Below are 19,069 nucleotides of genomic sequence, written 5' to 3' on the forward strand. Positions count from 1 at the left end.
TCTTGAATTCATATTACAGAAGTCTCAAATCAGAAACTACTTTTTACAATATTGTCCTGTACTGATTATGTTTTTAGTAATATTAGTTAGAAAAAATACACAAGAACTGTTGTACTGGGTCAGACTAGCATACCATTCAGCTTGGTAGGGACTGTAAGGGAAATCCTAAAGTACTACACCATGGAAAAGTCAAATCCTCTACTCTTTCAAACTCAAAAAACTAGTAACACCCCTAAAATTTGACTTGATTATGAATCTATCATATACTTTTGGCTTTCAAACTTAGAAGAGCAAAACCCTTCTTTTAAATGAAATCTGATACAGAATGCTAATATAAAGTAAAAACAAAAAAAAAGCTGTTACATAGGCTGTAGTGAGGAAAACAGGGTCCAAAGCCCATTCTATTTAGCCTATATATCTCACCACTCATGGGATCCTAAGAATAATGAAAAACCACTGACCAAAACAACTCTGAAATCCATTTTATTTCAAACATTGGGAAATGAAACGAGAGAAAACAGGAGCAGAGAAAAAGAGAAGAGGAAGAAATATGGAAAGAGGAAAAGAAATGAGATGGAGAAAAAGGGAGGAGAGATTTAGAGAGTGGAGAAGAAAGAATGAGCATGGGAAAAAAGGGAGAGAGAGGCAGAGGTAACTGGAGACAAAAAGGGAGAGTTAACTGTGAATCTGTTTCTGTTCTGCACATCCACTCACTTGTAATACCATTTAGATTCCACATGTAAGTTAAATCAGATAGTATTTCTTCTTCTCTGACTTACTTCACTAAGCTTAATATTCTCCAAGTCCATCCATGAAGCTGCAGATAGCAAAATTCATTCATGGGTATCTGAAATTACTGTTTGCTAAATTCAAATTTATATTTACATATATATGTGTGTGTATATAGATACTGGGTTGGCTAAAAAGTTCATTTGGGTTTTTCCATAACATCTTCTACGCACAGAGAGAGAGAGAGGCATGTTAAAGTTTCTCTATGACAGTAGTATCTCAATATGCTATGATTCCATTTCTCTTTATTTCAAACAGCTTTCTTTTATACATTTTCAGTTATGCTGTTACATGGATACATACATTTCTTATGACTAAGCTACATTTTAGGAGATCTCTTATCAATATAAAATTTCTCTCTGAGGCCAATGACTTTAACAGGCACCTCACAAAAGAAAATAAGCAGATGGCAAATCAGCATATGAAAAGATGCTGTACATAATATGTCATCAGGGAAATGCAAATTAAAACAACAGCATACCACGACACACATATTTGGAACGGCCAAAATACAGAACATTGACAACACCAAATGTAAACACAGACACAGAGCAACAAGAATTCTCATTTACTGCTGGTGAGAAGGTAAAACGGTACAGTCACTTTCTTCCAAAACTAAACATACTCTTGACCGTAAGACCCAGCAATCACACTCCTTTGCATTTATCCATAAGGCGCTGAAAACTTATGTCCACACAATTCTTTACAGCAATTTTATTCTGATTGCCAAAATAAGGAAGCAACCAAGATGTCCTACAGCAGGTGAAATAAATTGTGTCACATCAGACAACGGAATATTATTCGGCAGGAAGAGGAGATGAGCTCTAAGCCTCAAAAAGGCATGAAGAAACCTTAAATCATATTACTTAATAAAAGAAGCCAATCTGAGGTGACATACTGTATGACTCAGATCTGACTCTGGGTATCTCTTGAAGGTAGAGTGGATAAGATTTTAGGTGAACTATTATTTTTCACTTCAAAGATGAGGTTTTTAATTTTTACCAATTTCTAAGTAGTTATTCTCCATAAAAGCTTGGTCCTGTTTGAGTTCAAAATCCTATCATCTCTCTGAGGATATTAATTATATTTCTTTAAAAGTCTCAGCTTTTCTTCAGTACTCTGAAGTACTAGAACACTCTGTTCTGCTTTCTTACAAGGTAAGACTTGAAGTTTGGAGATCTTAAAGTATCTGGGAGCGACAGCCATACAGCAAGCCTATCTTCTCACACTGAAGCTATCTTCGCCTGAGCTTTTATCAGCAATGAAGCTGCCATTTTGATCTTTTTCAGTCTGACTTCTGTTTGCTGTAGCTGTTCCCCAAATTGAGAGGAAAACTCTTCAATCAAGAGTTCCCCACAAACTGATTCCACCTCAGCAATAGTTCTCTCATGGTTTCTGGCTACAGAGTTTTCTAGTTTGCCTCTTTTCAGTCCCTCACATTTCACCCTCAATTGATAAAGTGAAACTTAGAATACCTAAGTCTACCAACTCAAGCTCTTTCCACACTACCTTATAAGACATAGTCCTTACATTAGAGACCTTAAAAATCCTATTAGAATGGAGATACAAAAGTTAAGCAGAACTAAATACACAGTAATATACTATAAAGTAACTAATGTATGGCAAATAAGTACTCAAGAACTTTAAGAAGTCACATTAGGTTATGTGGAAGGGTTCACTGAAAAGTAGAAGCGTGAATGAACCCTGGAAAGATTTCATTCAAAACACATTTGTAGAATAGATACTAAATCAATTGTAGATGAGTTATCTCTGAGGTAGAGTTTCATACATGGATGATATTTTATCACAAGGTACTAAGTGTCCCTCAATCATCTACTACTACATATGTACATAAATATAAAATAGTATATAAAAGTATAAGTCAAAAAAATAATCAGCATGTAAATAATTTCAAGTTTCAGTAGGCGTTCACTTAAACTGCTTTCATATATACCTCTGATATGAAAAGAGCCATCATCATTTCTCTCTACCACAAGATGATCAATATGAACAGTCACAGGAGTTGGTTGAAGGGATACTGTACTACTACGAGGACTGTCATCCTACGGGAAAGAAAATAGTATTGGCATGTTGCTATTGAAGTAAAAGATAAAATCAATCATTTTCAATTAGTCATTTTCTTAAACACTACTTCTGCCAAAAATATTTTTAATGAGCTAGAAATATATCTTTAATATGCTTTAGTTGATACAGTAAGAAAACTGCCCATTTTATTTTGATATTTTCTAATTTCTAAGAAGAATCTCTACACCATCACCACAAGGACCAACAAGTTCATATTGTTAGGCATGAATCAAAGTCCAGTAGGCTAAATGAACATTTATAAAATGAAAATATAAAAATATTTGTTAACATACTTTTAAATTTATTTTTGTGTTAGAAACTTGTATTTTCATTGGCATCACTGTTGCAACTGTTTCATCTTCCAAAAAATGTTGAATATTCATAAGAGAAGACACAAGAAACTCAGTGCTAAAGTTTTCTATATGGCATTGCAGAAATCCATTCTTTTCTGCAAGCAAAGAGTGTATTACAGCACCAGGCCCACTTTCAAATCTCAGAGTAATCTCAGGAGAGGACTTAGAATGAATCACAGCTTTATGATCCGAACCTATGAAAAAAGAACAAATAAAAATTGTAACTTTGTATTACAACTCAAAAACATCACTCTCAATTATTTGTCATTAAGAGGTCACTGTCACTTTGAATAGTATTAAAGCAATAATAGATTACAATTTTAATATGTATTCTTAATTTAAATGATTACAGTTCATATATAACACATGGCTTCCCAGGTTGCTGAGTGCTAAAGACTCCGCCTGTCAATGCAGGAGCCAAAGGAGATGAGAGTGAGATCCCTGGAAGGGATCAGGTAGATCCCCTGGAGGAGAACATGGCAACTCCTACCAACATTCTTGCTGGGATAATTTCATGAACAGAGGAGTCTGGCGGGTTACAGTCCATTTGGGTTGCAAAGACTGGGATATAACTGAGTAATATATTCAATCCTAATTTCCCTAATTTCCATTTTTACAGACAATCTTCTACTGCAATAACGCTGTCTCTATTTTTTATTTGTTTGTAACATGCAAAAACATGCCACAATATAAATCTGACATGATTCATAACTCAGGTATTTTGAGTGTGTCTGAGTGTGTACATATCTATACATTTATAACATAACAGAAAATTGCAATGAAGAAATAGTCATGGCATTTAAAGTGACTCAAGCCACTTCTCAAGAAGTGACAAAAGCCTGAATATTTGTTTGTTCTTTATTAAAATCAAGCCCTTAAATAACTGGAAAGGAAAACAGAGAAGACCTCATTAAAATGTTACTACTGAATTACAATCTTAAAATTACATTTATACCAAAGGAAATACAGATATGTTTATGTTTATGTTTATATTTATATTTACTTATGCCTTGGCCTTTTTCTCAAAAAGAATTTGAGGTGGATTACAGAGCTATAAGGACTCAAGTTCAAAAAATGTTGTTTAATTTCAATAAAGAACCCATAGAATAGCTTTAAAAATAAGAGTTCCTAGTGGAACTACTTAAGTGAATCGGCCCTCATGGTAAATAAATATTTTTCTTTATTTTACATTATTTAGCTCCAAAAAGAATAAGAGGCAACACGTACATTGCACAATCAGAATTTAAAAATTAGCAGGGAATGGAAAAGTAAAATAGGTAGTAAGATTATTAACTCAAACTACATTATTTAAATTTCTGTGCCAAAGGTAGACCAAAAATAGCTTTCTAATAGCAAAGGGAAAATACAATCAGTTTCATAATCCATAGAACCCATGACATAAAAACAAACTGTTCTGGAAAGGTGAAGCTATTTCATTTATTGAGGTTCCAAGTTATTTGTCCCATGGGCCCTTATAAGAAGACCCTACTAATCAAATTCATGATGAAAAGTTGTTTATTTTCCCTCAGTATGTATGTGAATACTTTAGTCTTACAGAAGTCAAATGTATACATATCTATGAAAGGGAAAAGGGTACAAGAAATTAAAGATATGTATATTTATGCACCAAGGATAGATCTCCTTACACAACACAAAGTGGAGAGTTGTTTGAAAACTTCTATTTCAGATAAAAAATGACATTTAATTAATGCCAGCTCTACTTGCTAAGATTCAAAATAAATAGTATAGATATCAGAAGAGTTCAAAAAGACTCCCAGGGAATTCTCCTGGTAGTCCACTGGGTAACACTTGCCAGAGGCCAGGTTCCATCTCAGATCAGAGAATACGAGCCACATGGTGTGGACAAAAAGACAAGAAAACAAAAACTCTCAAAAAATTCTTCAAAAAAATTAAGAACTCATGTATTTTTAATTTTTTAAAATAGAAGGTAAAAGAAATGGCCACAAATTCATAATGGTTAATGTTCTTTCCTGTATCAAGAAAACCAAGAGTTAACTAACTTGTCTATTTAACAGTAAGAACAATTCAAAACAAACAACTTGGTAAATGTGATTTTATTTTGCCTTTTACCTGTCTATAACTACACGTCTATCTAGACACACACACACACACACACACACACACACACACACACACACACACACAGATATACTCACTCCAGGGACCTGAGAGCCATAAATCATTTTGAACAAAAAGAGTATTTAGAGCAGAGATAAAACAGAATCACTCCTCCCTACTACCTCTTATGCCATGAAACTTTAAAAAGGCTTCCCATTAAAGGGATCCAAACTCTACACATTATTATAGAAAAACTAAAACAAAACCAAAAACAACTTTAAAATTTTAACTCATCCCAGCTGAGAAGCGAAAGCCGCAGGCGGCCGCCGACTTCACAGCCGCTCGGGATTTTTAGAGCTTCAGCTATAAAAATGGGCAGGATTTTCCTTGATCATATTGGTGGTACCCGTCTGTTTTCCTGTGCAAACTGCGATACGATCCTGACCAACCGTTCAGAACTCATCTCCACTCGGTTCACAGGCGCCACTGGCAGAGCATTTCTTTTTAACAAGGTAGTTAACCTACAGTATAGTGAAGTTCAAGATCGGGTCATGCTCACTGGCCGCCACATGGTTCGAGATGTGAGCTGCAAAAACTGCAATAGCAAACTGGGATGGATCTATGAGTTTGCCACTGAAGACAGCCAGCGTTATAAAGAAGGTCGTGTGATCCTGGAACGCGCTCTAGTTCGAGAAAGTGAGGGCTTTGAGGAGCATGTACCATCTGATAACTCTTGAAGAAAAAGAGAGAAATCCATCTTTTCCCAGGTCTCCTTCACTGAAAACAAAAATCTACTTACATACACTGTCACCTTAGCATCAGAGTCGGATTCATGAACTGCGGAACAAGAGGTTGTGAGAATCTATGATGGAACCTTCCTTTCTTTCCTTTTTTTTTTTAATTTTCTATTTTCCATCCAACAGCAGTGTGTAGAGAGAATATTATGCAGATGCCTTTTTTTTTCCCCCCTGTGTTTACATCTTGAGGCAGAATAGTCTATCTGCAGCTACATGGTGGGCTATGTGAGGAAAAAAATCTGGGCTATTAAGAGTGAAAAGTATTTTATGTAAATTTTGAAAGGAAAATGTGTCAAGAGCATGGTTTTTTAAATTTATTTGGGCTTCATTTTAAGACTTTTTTTAAAAAAACCAGTTATTTCACTTGATTTGCTAGCTTCAGAGAAGAGATCCGAATTTGTGACCAGCGCTAAAGGTTCAGTGTTAGTGTTGCTTGTGCTGGCCATTGTGCCATATTCTTGTTGGAGATGAACCGTAGCATCAGAGCCCATTCTTCCTTGTCAGTTGTGACCCAAAGATGTCACCATTCCTAGTTATTTGTCACCACATAATTGGTGTTGATTGGAAACTTTTCCTGATATGGGGCAGAACTGCTTGGTTGTCTTTTCCATGTAACTTAAGCATAGTAATATAAATAAAGTAATAGTTGGAAAAAAAAAAAATTTTAACTGTTCATGTCAGAGTGACACTGTATATAAACTGTAAACCAAATTACAATCTTTGTTCATATGGCTTATTAATGTCTTAAATGTTCACTAAACTATTTTTTTCTCCTTTTCCCTTTATTCTCTTTCCCTTTCCTTTCTTTTTTGTTATTTTGTTTATTTTTAAACCAAGACAGCTGTAAATAATAATAATAAGGTATCAGACAGCACTGCCTGTACAACCCATACATACAAGGCATTTCAGAATAATTTCTACAGTTAGAAACAGGTGAAACAAAGCAATAGGACATGGCAATAAGTGGAGTATAAAGCAAAAAGCTGTGCAAAAAGTGTTTGGTTGGGTACAGAATAAGGTTTAGCTTTTGAAATTTAACATTCCATCCTTTTTTGTTGTTTTTTCATCTACTATAAAGTATTTCCAACTATATACATTGAATACTTAGCTTCTTTCATTTTGTATGCTATTGGGATTGACATTTCCTAATATGAAATTCATAAACTGCAAGGCCTACACATAGAAAAAATCAGGAGGTAATTTTCTTCTATGATGCTGGTTTATTGACAAATGGCACATTTACCTGCAATTCCCAGGATGTGAGGTGATAGCATGTTTGTTTGATATGCAGGATTGCAAGTATTTCAACATGTGTTATATCAGATATAGCATTCTGTATATGTAGCAAAGAAAAATATTACAGCTCAGTGACTTTTCAAAAGATTTAAAAAACTGAACACTGTCATTTAAGTTTCTCAGTATAATTATTTTAATAAATTCATGTCTTTAAATGACTGAAAACTATGAGTGTTAATTCCACATAAAGCTTGAAAAAGGAATGATTTAATGTGGTATTCCTCGTCATACACTGCACGTTTTATTGCTTATATCCCTCTGTATCTAAGAGAATGTGTTGATCTTAGAATGAAAATCCACAAGAACAGGATACATGATTTTATCAAATATCAAGTACCACACCAGACTCAGGAAATACTTGCATATAAGCAAGATAATGGAAAATAAAGCAAGATAATTCAAAAGTCAAAAGACTAAGATCATGGCATCTGGTCCCATCATTTCATGGCAAACAGATGGGGAAACAATGGAAACAGTGACAGACTTTATTTTCTTGGTGAGAGAGTCACTTCCTAGGCAAGTTGATAAGAAATCTAGGGGTCCCCAAGGAGAGAGGGGTCTGGAATTCTCAAGGAGGAAGAAAGGACAAACTTTTTTTTTCCCTCTACATTCCTTAGGATTATGTATCCTGCCTGAGGACAGTCTCTGGATTAAACCTTCTGGCTAATCCTGTTATCTTAAAATGTAAATTATGGGAGTAGGTCTAGTGAGGTCTTTACAACCTCCAGACATTCTTTTGATTCATTGGAGAGTATATAACTCCATTGCTAACACTAGCAAGGGGGTATTCTTTCTGCCCCCTTCTGATGCCTATGTCAGAAGCTTTCTCTATCTCCTTTATACTTTAATAAAACTTTATTACACAAAAGCTCTGAGCAATCAAGCCTCATCTCTGGCCCCGGATTAAATTCTTCTCCTCTGGAGGCCAAGAATCCTGGCATCTTTTCGAGGTTCAGCAACAACCTTTCATTGGGTTCCAAAATCACTATGGATGGTGACTGCAGCCAAGAAATTAAAAGACACTTGCTCCTTGGAAGAAAACCTATGACAAACATAGACAGTGCATTGAAAAGCAGACACATTACTTGGCCAACAAAGGTCCATCTAGTCAAAGCTATGGTTTTTCCAGTAGTCAGGTATGAATGTGGGAGTTGGACCACAAAGAAGGCTGAGCACCGAAGAACTGATGCTTCTGAACTGTGGTGTTAGAGAAGACTCTTGAGAGTCCCTTGGACTGCAAGGAGATCCAACCAGTCAATCCTAAAGGAAATCAATCCTGACTATTCATTGGAAGGACTGATGATGAAGCTGAAACTCCAATATGTTGGCTGCTTGATGCGAAGAGCCGACTCAATAGAAAAGACCCTGTGATGCTGGGAAAGATTGAAGGCAGGAGGAGAATGGGACAACAGACGCTAAGATGGTTGGGTGGCATCACCAACTCAATGGACATGAGTTTGAGCAAGCTCCAGGAGATGGTGAAGGACAGGGAAGCCTGGCTTTCTGCAGTGCACGGGGTCACAAGGAGTCAGATGTAACCAAGTGATACAACAATAAGACAATGGAATACAAAAATTGACACTTATTCTAGTGTGGAACTAACTTTGACCTTTCGGGATTACTTTATCACTCTTGTCATGTAGAAAAAATCTTAGTTTTCTCAAACCTATCATTTCAAAGAATGGAAAGACTCAAAAAATTAAAGATGGAACTTAGCAGAAACAAAAAGAAATTAGAGAGTACCTCTTCAATAGATTGTGTTTCTAATAACTTAAAGTACTTTATGGAAATATGATCATCTAAAAAAACAAATCTTTTGCATTATTATAAATAAATATCATTTTCCTTTATTTACATCAAAGGTAGAACTGCTGATGAGTCATATATATTAAAAAAGAAAACAAGCTTAAATCACATTAAAGTCTTACCTACTGGACGATGACTAAGGTAATGCCGTAGACTGATATTGCCTAACTGATCTGGTATCACTTGGTCCACTTGAAGACAGATTTCCGTATCTTCACCTCGGATGTCAATTTCCCCATTAACACCAGTAATTTTAAATACCACAACTGACATCTAATAAGGATTGCATAAATATTATTAGTATACCAAATAATTCAAAACAAAATTTAGGAGAAAAACAGGAAACTACTATAACCTCTAAAAATACAACTGTGACTTAATAAAATAAAAATATATTTGTGACCAACAGAAAGTAGTTATTGTATTACAGTGATAAACTTCCACTTCCTTTCTTTCTGCTCAGTCAAGAGAATTGCTTTAGGTCACAAAGATTAAATATATGATGGCTTTGTTATATATTTTTCATTAGCTTTTCATTAAAAGCTGATCACATTTTCTAAGGCATCCATAAGAATACTTCATTAGGTAAAGAGGGCTTAAAATAAACCAGTAACATATTTCTTTTGTAGACAGCCCCTCATAAGGACTGACTACCATCCTTACTATCAAACTTTTTCACAGAAGATTTAATCAAATTAAAATAAAGGTCAAAACATAAAGAATGGAAAAAGGATAGAAACTTTCCTCTTCAACACAATTTTTTAAAATTTAGAAAAATGAAAATCAGAGAATAACAATTCAGTAAGAGTGAAGGAAAAATTTCAAGAGTAGGAAGAGCAAAGTAAATTACCCATAATCTCAGTCAATTATTTTTACATATCAATTCCCATAAATGGGTACATATTGAATATGAGATAAAGTTGATGGCATTTCTCTTCATAGAATGTGTCTGAAAAGATTACCAGGTCATCATGACTTTCTTGAGCACCCTCTGAATTTGTACTGATAGCGTCTGGAGAGGTTTCACCGTAATTCTGTAGGTTTGCACTGGCATTTGTCTGATCGGCTGGGCTCTGGTAATTTGTAGTTGAGTTCTTTTTAATACCTGAAATAAGATAAAAATTAACTAATAAATTAAAATCAGTTTATACATGATCCAGTGTTACATTTATCTAACCAAAACGGACTGTTCCTTCAACTCTTTCTCAAGCATAGTATTATTTAAGAAGAAAAGCAAAGAAAAATTAAATTGCAGTTAGTCACCAAAAAGTAAGAAATAACTTTCCACAATAAGGTGTTAGAGATATTAAACCCTAAACTTAGTAAGAAAAGAAGTCTGCCGTAGCCAACCACAGTCTGTGTTCTTCCCACTGCAGGTGTGGTGCTGGCAGTGCCTAGTCAGCCAGCTTTGCCTCCTCTGTTCTATCCAACATTCAGTGATCCCAGTCTGACCATTTCATTTCCCTTTTCCATATCCTACAATTCTCCTACATGAAATTAATACTACTATTGTCAATGTGATTATTTTCCATCCTTACCAACCTGCCTTAATTCCTCAATGTGCTCTTTTTCAATATTTCTCAAACTCCCTGTGATAAAAGATAATTTTTTAAAATTTGTGTTCATAACAAATCAACACTTTTTAGAAATACCACAAAAAAGAACTATTGAAATGAAAATGAATCTAGAAAAATGAGAAGAGCCAAAGACACAAAACAAAGCCTCATTTTTTTTTCACTTCAATCATGCCTGGATTCTGACTTTATATTTAAAAAAAAGAAAAGTTAATAATTCTAAAAATGATTTCAAGGATTAATTCACTGAAGGACAAAACAATCAAGTTAGTCATTCTCTAAACCCTTTTGCTTACATGATAACATTTTACAAAGCTTTATGCATTATAGAATGAGTATCATTTTCATTCACTGAAAGAACATTTTGCTGAATGTAACTTGCAAGCAGCTTGTTAAAAAAATTTTTTTGAGATGTACTTTATAATTTGACATCTGTGTACACTACAAAGTGCACCATCAAAAGACTAGTTCACCATCCATAATGATAAAACTGATCTCCTTCATCCATTTTGACCATTTCCCCATCCCCTTGCCCTCTGGTAACAACTAATCTGTTTTTGTATCTATAAACTTGTTTTGGCTTTGTTTTCATGTTGGTTTTTAAAAAATATAACCCACAATATGTGTGAAATCATATAGTATTTATCTTTCTTTGTAATAATTTTTATTATTATATTTACTACCATACATAATCAGGTTCTAACTCAGTGCCTGACAAAGCAAGTAGGTGTTCAATAAATTACCTATTGAATGGATGAATAAAATGATTTTTAGGTCAGAGAAATGCATATAAATAAAACTGTAGTATGAATAAATTCCCACATTTCTCAGGGAGTTCCTAACACTGCCAGAGGTTAAGAAAATTTCACTAATAAAATAATATTTAGGATAAAGTAAAAGAAAGAAAAAAAGACTATTTTAGAAAGACTGAGGAAATTTGTCATAGTGAAGAGGATAACAGACTGATATATACTGTATAGCAAATATTACAGTACAACGTAAGTGTAGTAAGCACATGGGAAAACAGCAGAAATGTAAGCTGGGGCCAGGTCACACAGAACATTGTCAGTAACATTAAGTTTCTTTTTAAATTAACAGCCTTGGGGAGGGAGGTGGGAGTGGGGTTCATGTTTGGGAACGCATGTAAGAATTAAAGATTTTAAAATTAAAAAAATAAAAAACTAAAAAATAAATTTAAAAAAATTAAAAAAAAATAAATTAATTAACAGCCTTATAGCAGTTAAAACTTATCAGGACTAAAATGGAAATTGACATGATAATATACATATTTTAAAAGAATATTCTGCCTATGAAATGAAAAAAAACTGGGGAGACTAGTTTGAAATTTGTGGTGGGCTGGCAGTACAGCTATGGGTTTGTTCATTTATAAATATGTATATATATTCAAAAATACAAATTCACAATATATATGTGTATTTAAATGTGTGTGTGTGTGTATATATATGTTAGTATTCATATGTGGAAACATACATGAAAGTGAAATGAAAGTGTTAGTCACTCAGTCATGTCTGACTTTTTGTGACGCCATGGACTGTTGCTTGCCAGGTTCCTCTGTCCATAGAATTTTCTAGGCAAGAGTACTGGAGTAGTTAGCCATGCCCTTCTCCAGGGATCTTCCCAACCCAAGGATCAAACCTGGGTCTCCTACCCTCAGGCAGATTCATTATCATCTGAGCCATCAGGAAGCCATGTACACATACAAACATGTATATAAAAACACAGAGAAAAATGTCTGGAATTATATATACCAAAAGTCAATGGTAGCTATTTACAGAATGGGGAACGGTATCAAGGGCACAGCAACGGTGACACCTTAAATTGTTACTCTAGATATTTCCATGACATCTGATGTTTTCTTAAATGAGAAAGAACTCATATATTTCTTGTAAAGTTAAAACAAAACACAGAAAAAATAAGTCTTTTCCTAATGAAAATAATTGTTTTAACAGAAAGAAAATTATTACAGTTAAAGAGAACTATGAATACACAGTCATATATCATTTAAGCGTTACACATAAAATCAAATGCCTTTGTATTTTTCAAGATCCTAAGAACAGTCTACAGCTAGAATCTATTCTAAGACAGTTATTAGAACTGAAGATAAAAATTTATGAACAATGATACTAATTATAGCATCTTATAGCTGTGAAAAAAAATAAAAACAATCTAAATATCCAGTATCAGGGAAACAATTAAAAAGTCAGGGTCCATTCTTATGAAAATTTAATAATTTAATACTGGTAAAAAAACAGGCTGAAAACCATATATATGGTGTGATACTATATATACATGTATGGAAATATATATATACATTTACAACATAAATTACAATTGGTATCTCTAGATTGTGGGACTTTTGGGTTATTCTCCAAATTGTAGTTTATATTTTCCAAATTTTCCACATTGAGTGGTAGTCACTTTTATTATTTAATTTTCCGAAATAAGAAAATCACTGATACTTTCTGAGAATAAATGGAGATGTTTTCTATAGGAACACTGTAGAAACATCATTTGATCACAAAACAGAAATCTTCTATTAAAGTAGAATCTTAAGCCATAAAGGGGGCAAGGGAACTAGGAAATAGAGCTATCTGAATCAAGAATACATTTCTATGACCCCTATTAGTACCTCATCTATATTTAACTGGTAAAGTATGCCAGGAAGAAGATTACTGTGAATGGGCTACAAAAGGGCTTTTTGTTTACATATAGTAATCATTTCCCAAGTCTGGGTTGCTGGCATAGCATACTGGTTGGTTGAAAGCTTAGGTTCCTGAGTCAGACCAACTGAGATCCAAATCTGCCTCTATTACTTCTTATCTGGACATTAATTTCTCCAAGCTTCAGTTTCTAAAGCTATGAGCTTTTCTAACCTAAGCTGTTTTCAACTATATCAATAGGCTTTTACTCTTCATATGCAAAGTAATTCATATTTGCCTCTCTTAAACTTTAAGGTCTGTACAGGCAACTATTTTCTGGCTACAGTCCACGGTTTTATTCCTGTTCACAAAGTCACCAGTGTCTTAGTGATGGGGATGTGTCTAATACTAAGTCATTCCTAATGGTCTGTACTGGGGCATTCATTGCTTCTGAATAACAGGGGAATCATGTAGTTCCATACACTATCATGTATGAAGGAGAATTCTGGTTATGGGACTCAAAAATCCATTCTGGAAAAATTACAGTCACAGAATCACATAGAATCAACAGATCCATTCTGGAAAAATTACAGTCATAGAACCACAGTCACAGAACCACATAGATCCATTTGGGAAAAATTACAATCATAGAACACATAGACTGGAAAAATTACAGTCATAGTTGACAATTCATCATGCAAATTAAGCCCATCTAAGGCTACAGTTTTTCCAGTGGTCATGTATGGATGTGAGAGTTGGACTGTGAAGAAGGCTGAGCACCAAAGAATTGATGCTTTTGAACTGTGGTGTTGGAGAAGACTCTTGAGAGTCCCTTGGACTGCAAGGAGATCCAACCAGTCCATTCTGAAGGAGATCAGCCACGGGATTTCTTTGGAAGGAATGATGCTAAAGCTGAAACTCCAGTACTTTGGCCACCTCATGCGAAAAGTTGACTCATTGGAAAAGACTTTGATGCTGGGAGGGATTGGGGGCAGGAGGAGAAGGGGACGACAGAGGATGAGATGGCTGGATGGCATCACCAGCTCGATGGATGTGAGTCTGAGTGAACTCCGGGAGTTGGTGATGGTCAGGGAGGCCTGGCGTGCTACGATTCATGGGGTCGCAAAGAGTCGGACACAACTGACCGACTGAACTGAACTGAATCAAATTCCAGGTACAGGGGTCCCTGTGATAGAGGCTAGTAGCATTAATGATCTAAATGACTATATATAAATAACTTTATGATCTAAATGACTATATATAAATAACTGCTACACGTCATCCCTAAAAAGGAAGGAGTATCTGGTCAAAAGATGCACTAGAACAACTATTGGGAAGTTAGGTACAATGTTCTTTGTGTTGTGTGTGTATGTGTGTATAGATTTTTTAGGCTATGACTGATTACTGAGTATAACTAAAAACACCTTAAATGCCACTTCTAAGATTTGTGTGTATATAAATTCTTAAATTGAACTGCTTTACCTTTTTCCAAAAATATATGACTATCACTTCCATCACTTTCTAATAACTGTTCTTCCAATATCATGCTGTCAAGTGAAATGGTATCCAGTGAGGTTTGTGAGGGGCTTCTTCTCATGTTCTTATAAGAAATAGAGAGTGGAGCCAAGTTGGGTAGGCAACGTTCCTTAGGTTTTCCACTGTTAAAAAACAAAAAGTATCAGAAAATCATCACATAAATGGAATGAAAGAATATGTCAAAATATATATATATAATATACACAAAGTTTTAAAATTATATTATCTAAGGATAAGCTCAAAGTATTTTCATATTCTGAAAAACTTATTTTTCCATGTGCTAATTTTAACAATGCCTCATTTTTCATGGTTTTCTGTCCAAAGCCAAAAGATACTCATAAGCTCATGCACATGCTTGTGTGTTGTGTGCATGTGCGCACGCACACATGCACACAAACACACACAAACATACACAATTAAACAAACTCCCAATCCAAATCCAAGAGTAAGTCATTACCTGAAGGATGATTGTGATTTAAGCGTTCTGACGATGGGTGCTTCTTCTTTACTGATTTCCACATTCTCAGAGAGTGAAGCTGTTTCTGGAAGCAAATCTTCAGCCTTAAAGATCGACTCTATGGTTTCACTTCTTTTACTAGTTAAACTATTTGAAAGTATGTTCTGATTACCACCATCATCAAATGACAGTATACTTGAATCTTCTCCGTAGTTTAAGACACTATTTGAATCTGTGTACAATGAATCCTTTTTGCCACTTGTTTCTGATCCAATTTCTCCTGAGCCACTTTGGCAAACAAGTCCACTACTTTCATCTTCGCTTATTTTCCCTAAATTTTTATCTGATAAATAATCCGGGAAAGAAATATCTTTTTGCAGATTTGTATCACTAGCTGATTTAAAAAGCAAAGAATCCTTCATAGGGACATGGCTAAGGTCAACACTCATAGATCTGTTGTCTGACATATGATTAAGAGTTACACTTCTAATTTGATTTATTCCACTACTAACTTGTTTTCTTTTTGAAGACAAAAATTCTCCATTTTCTGCAGGCAGATAATCCGGAACCATTGGGCTCACACTTTCAGAGACAGGAGACTTAAGAGTATTTGCTTGATCCACAGGATGTAGAAAAAGAGCCACTTCTGCACTTTTAAGTAAAATTCCGATGCAAACAGACATCTGACTAGCTGGACTGCCAGTCACAGCTTCTACATCTTTCCTTAAATTCTCTGAAAGCAAAATAAGTGACTCGTGGAGGAAAAGCAAGAGCAAATACTGGTAGTGATTGATTTGTATACTGACATGTTTACGAACGTGAACCAGGACATGAATATCTGCATCTGATGATGGTGAAAAAAATCTTAAAAATGTATCTGAAGAAGGTTTCTGATCACCACTGGTAAAGGGATCAGATTCTGTACTATAATACTCCTTCAAGAGCTTTTTTCGCTTCCATCGGCCAGTTAGATCACTAGACTCACTTTGTGATGTATTTAGAGAGATCTGATTACAAGCCTGCAGCAATTTTTGTGACACTGCATACCTTTTTGGTTGACAAATCCAGATGGAAAGAGGGAAAGAATCTACAAAATTTATTGGTCGTCCTTTTCCACTTTTCATCCCTTCATAATCTATCCAAAATTGCGAAAAGTACACAGCCCAAACATCCGTGGCAGCAGAGGTTTTAAGAGTGTGTTTACTCAACTTGGGGGTAACATTGCCTTTATAAACTTCATGCAGTTTAGTATCCTGTTCATGAGCATGTCTCTGGAAGATTGGATGCAGAAGATTAAAATTGTCACCAGATTTGGGGAAACTGGTATATGTTTTACTGAAAAAATCACAATCTTTGAAGTCTTGAAATAAAGCTTCTAAATCAGAATGTCGACAGTTTGGACAGTGTCTTGTATTTGTAGCAATCATTTCAGAACTCTGAATAGAAATTGCACGTGGTTGATCTTGATGACATTCAGATTTCATTTCAGAAGGAATAACAAACTAGAAGAGAGAAAAAAAAAAAACTAATCTAGCCTGACTTACAAATCCACACAGCTTGAAGATAAAATAATACGGCAGCACAGAAATTCTTTTTGACATTTCTCCCCAAAACACTATTTTTTTATCCTGACATAAAATATCCTCTCCCCCCAAATTTGATTAAACCAAATGAAAAGGGTTAAATGATTAACAACTAAGAAAAGAACCAAAGAGGAAAAAAAACACAATGAAAGATATACATAACACACATATTTGTAGACTATCACAAAATAAAAGGGACAAAACTGAATTAAATCAAGTAAATCAATTATTAAATGCTTACTATGCCCTGAGTGTGTATATATATATGCCCTGAATATATAAGTGTCAAGTTTAGAAAAGAGAATTTTTTGTCATAATATTTTAAATTCAAGTGATCTGGAAGATGACTAGATAAGTAAATGGAATGACTGGATAATTGTCATTTGAGCCATTTATTTGGGAGAAAACTATTAAGAAAATAACATAGGAGTACAGGTCAAACTATTTAGTAAAATTATTTTCTACAGATAATAAAGCCCAGTCTTCAAAATACTTACAACAAAGAGTTCAAACTATACTCCTATTTTTTTTAGCTTCCTTCCTATAAAGTTCAAATATCCATGGAACTCTGATTATCAACTACTTGGTGGCAATAAAAAGGAACTTTCTATTATCTTTAGATATTAATAACAGAATAAATGCAACAAATAAAGCCCAGAAACAATTTTAAAACTTCACTGTATTATTTACCCTTATTAAAAAAATTTTTATCAGCTCTGGTAAGAAGCGGGGTGAAAAAATGACATTTAGGATTTCCCTGGTGGTATAGTACTTTTTCCTGGAAAATCCCATGGACAGAGGAGCCTGGTAGGCTGCAGTCCATGGGGTTGCTAAGGGTCAGACACAATGGAGAGACTTCACTTTCACTTTTCACTTTCATGCATTGGAGAAGGAAATGGCAACTGACTCCAGTGTTCTTGCCTGGAGAATCCTAGGGATGGGGGAGCCTGGTGGGCTGCCGTCTCTGGGGTCGCACAGAGTCGGACACAACTGAAGAGACTTAGCAGCAGCAGGTGGTATAGTAGCTAAGAATCCACCTGTCAATGCAGGGTACACAGGTTCAGTCCCTGGTCCAGGAAGATTCTACATGCTGCCAGGCAACTAAGCCCACGTGCCACAAGCACTGAAGCCCACATTCTAGAGCCTGTGAGCCACAACTACTAAGCCCGCACACTGCAACTACTGAAGCCCGTGTGCCTATAAACTACCCTCTGGAACAAGAGAAGGCACCACTCTGAGAAGCCTGCACACCTCAACTAAGAGTAGACCCTACTCACTGCAGCTAGAGAAAGCCTGGGCACAGCAACGAAGACCCAGTGTAGCCAAAAATAAAACAGATTATGAAGAAAAAATAACTTATTTCTACTGTTTACCTCCAAATGGATGAGCAGTGGAAAAAATAAGAAAAGAAGAAAAGTAGAGAAAGAAGGAATGGGGAAGAGAAAGGAAGCAGTCCCTTAAAGTTTCTATAACTGAAAACAGATTAAAATTAAGATTGCAGTGAAGTTGATTTATATTTGAGTACCCATCTTAAATCCTGAAAATTACAATGCTGTTAACTTTTCTTCTGTAAAAATGGTTTTATTCTCACAGCCACTTGTTTATATGGTACCTTTAGCATTAAGCCATCGACTCGAATATCAACATGCTCATCAGATTTTGAATTGTCATTCAACTTGTACACAGCCATAAATTGATTAAGACTTTGTTTTAAATCCAAGACAAACTGATTTAACCATAAAATACTTCTTTCATCCACAGTAAACTGTAGTGCATTCAGCTGGCTATAAAGGTTGGGAGATGGAACTGTAGAGAAAAAAAATTTAGAAAGATTTTTAATAAACCGATAGTTCTAAATCTTCCCTGAGAACAGAAAATACATGTTTAAGCTTTATTCTTTCCACATTAACATTAAAATGTTTCACAATGTTATTTACAAAATTTAAGTGATACTATATGTGGAAGGGGATGGTAGCAAACATGTCTGGAGAGACAGGAAATATCTTCAATGCTTCACTAATAGAAAACTATACAGTTTGATCTAAATCTGACTG

At 34.9% G+C, this 19,069-nt stretch overlaps 2 protein-coding genes across 6 annotated transcripts in view; one reads left to right on the forward strand and one right to left on the reverse strand.

The window, feature by feature from the left end:
- Positions 1 to 19,069, reverse strand: part of BLTP3B (bridge-like lipid transfer protein family member 3B) — an 88,745-nt gene that overhangs the window by 8,031 nt on the left and 61,645 nt on the right. For all 5 annotated transcript variants that reach the window (XM_004006648.4, XM_060414109.1, XM_042247124.1 and 2 more), the window contains 7 exons: positions 18,628 to 18,821; positions 15,433 to 16,934; positions 14,922 to 15,097; positions 10,168 to 10,310; positions 9,328 to 9,478; positions 3,168 to 3,421; positions 2,744 to 2,852 (listed from right to left, as the gene is read on the reverse strand). In XM_004006648.4, coding sequence (XP_004006697.2) covers positions 2,744 to 2,852; positions 3,168 to 3,421; positions 9,328 to 9,478; positions 10,168 to 10,310; positions 14,922 to 15,097; positions 15,433 to 16,934; positions 18,628 to 18,821 — 2,529 coding nt within the window. The remainder of the gene's footprint in view (positions 1 to 2,743; positions 2,853 to 3,167; positions 3,422 to 9,327; positions 9,479 to 10,167; positions 10,311 to 14,921; positions 15,098 to 15,432; positions 16,935 to 18,627; positions 18,822 to 19,069) is intronic.
- On the forward strand, positions 5,599 to 6,765 carry LOC114109697 (protein yippee-like 5). The gene has a single exon (XM_027959089.2). It carries the CDS (start codon positions 5,678 to 5,680, stop codon positions 6,041 to 6,043), a length of 366 nt encoding a protein of 121 aa, XP_027814890.1. The 5' UTR covers positions 5,599 to 5,677; the 3' UTR covers positions 6,044 to 6,765.

The sequence above is a fragment of the Ovis aries genome, chromosome 3, assembly GCF_016772045.2.
Source record: "Ovis aries strain OAR_USU_Benz2616 breed Rambouillet chromosome 3, ARS-UI_Ramb_v3.0, whole genome shotgun sequence".
Classification (NCBI taxonomy): domain Eukaryota; kingdom Metazoa; phylum Chordata; class Mammalia; order Artiodactyla; family Bovidae; genus Ovis; species Ovis aries.

What these genes read in the sequence shown, in the direction of transcription:
- LOC114109697 (XM_027959089.2), top strand. Translation starts at nt 5,678, where the DNA reads ATGGGCAGGATTTTCCTTGATCATATTGGTGGTACCCGTCTGTTTTCC.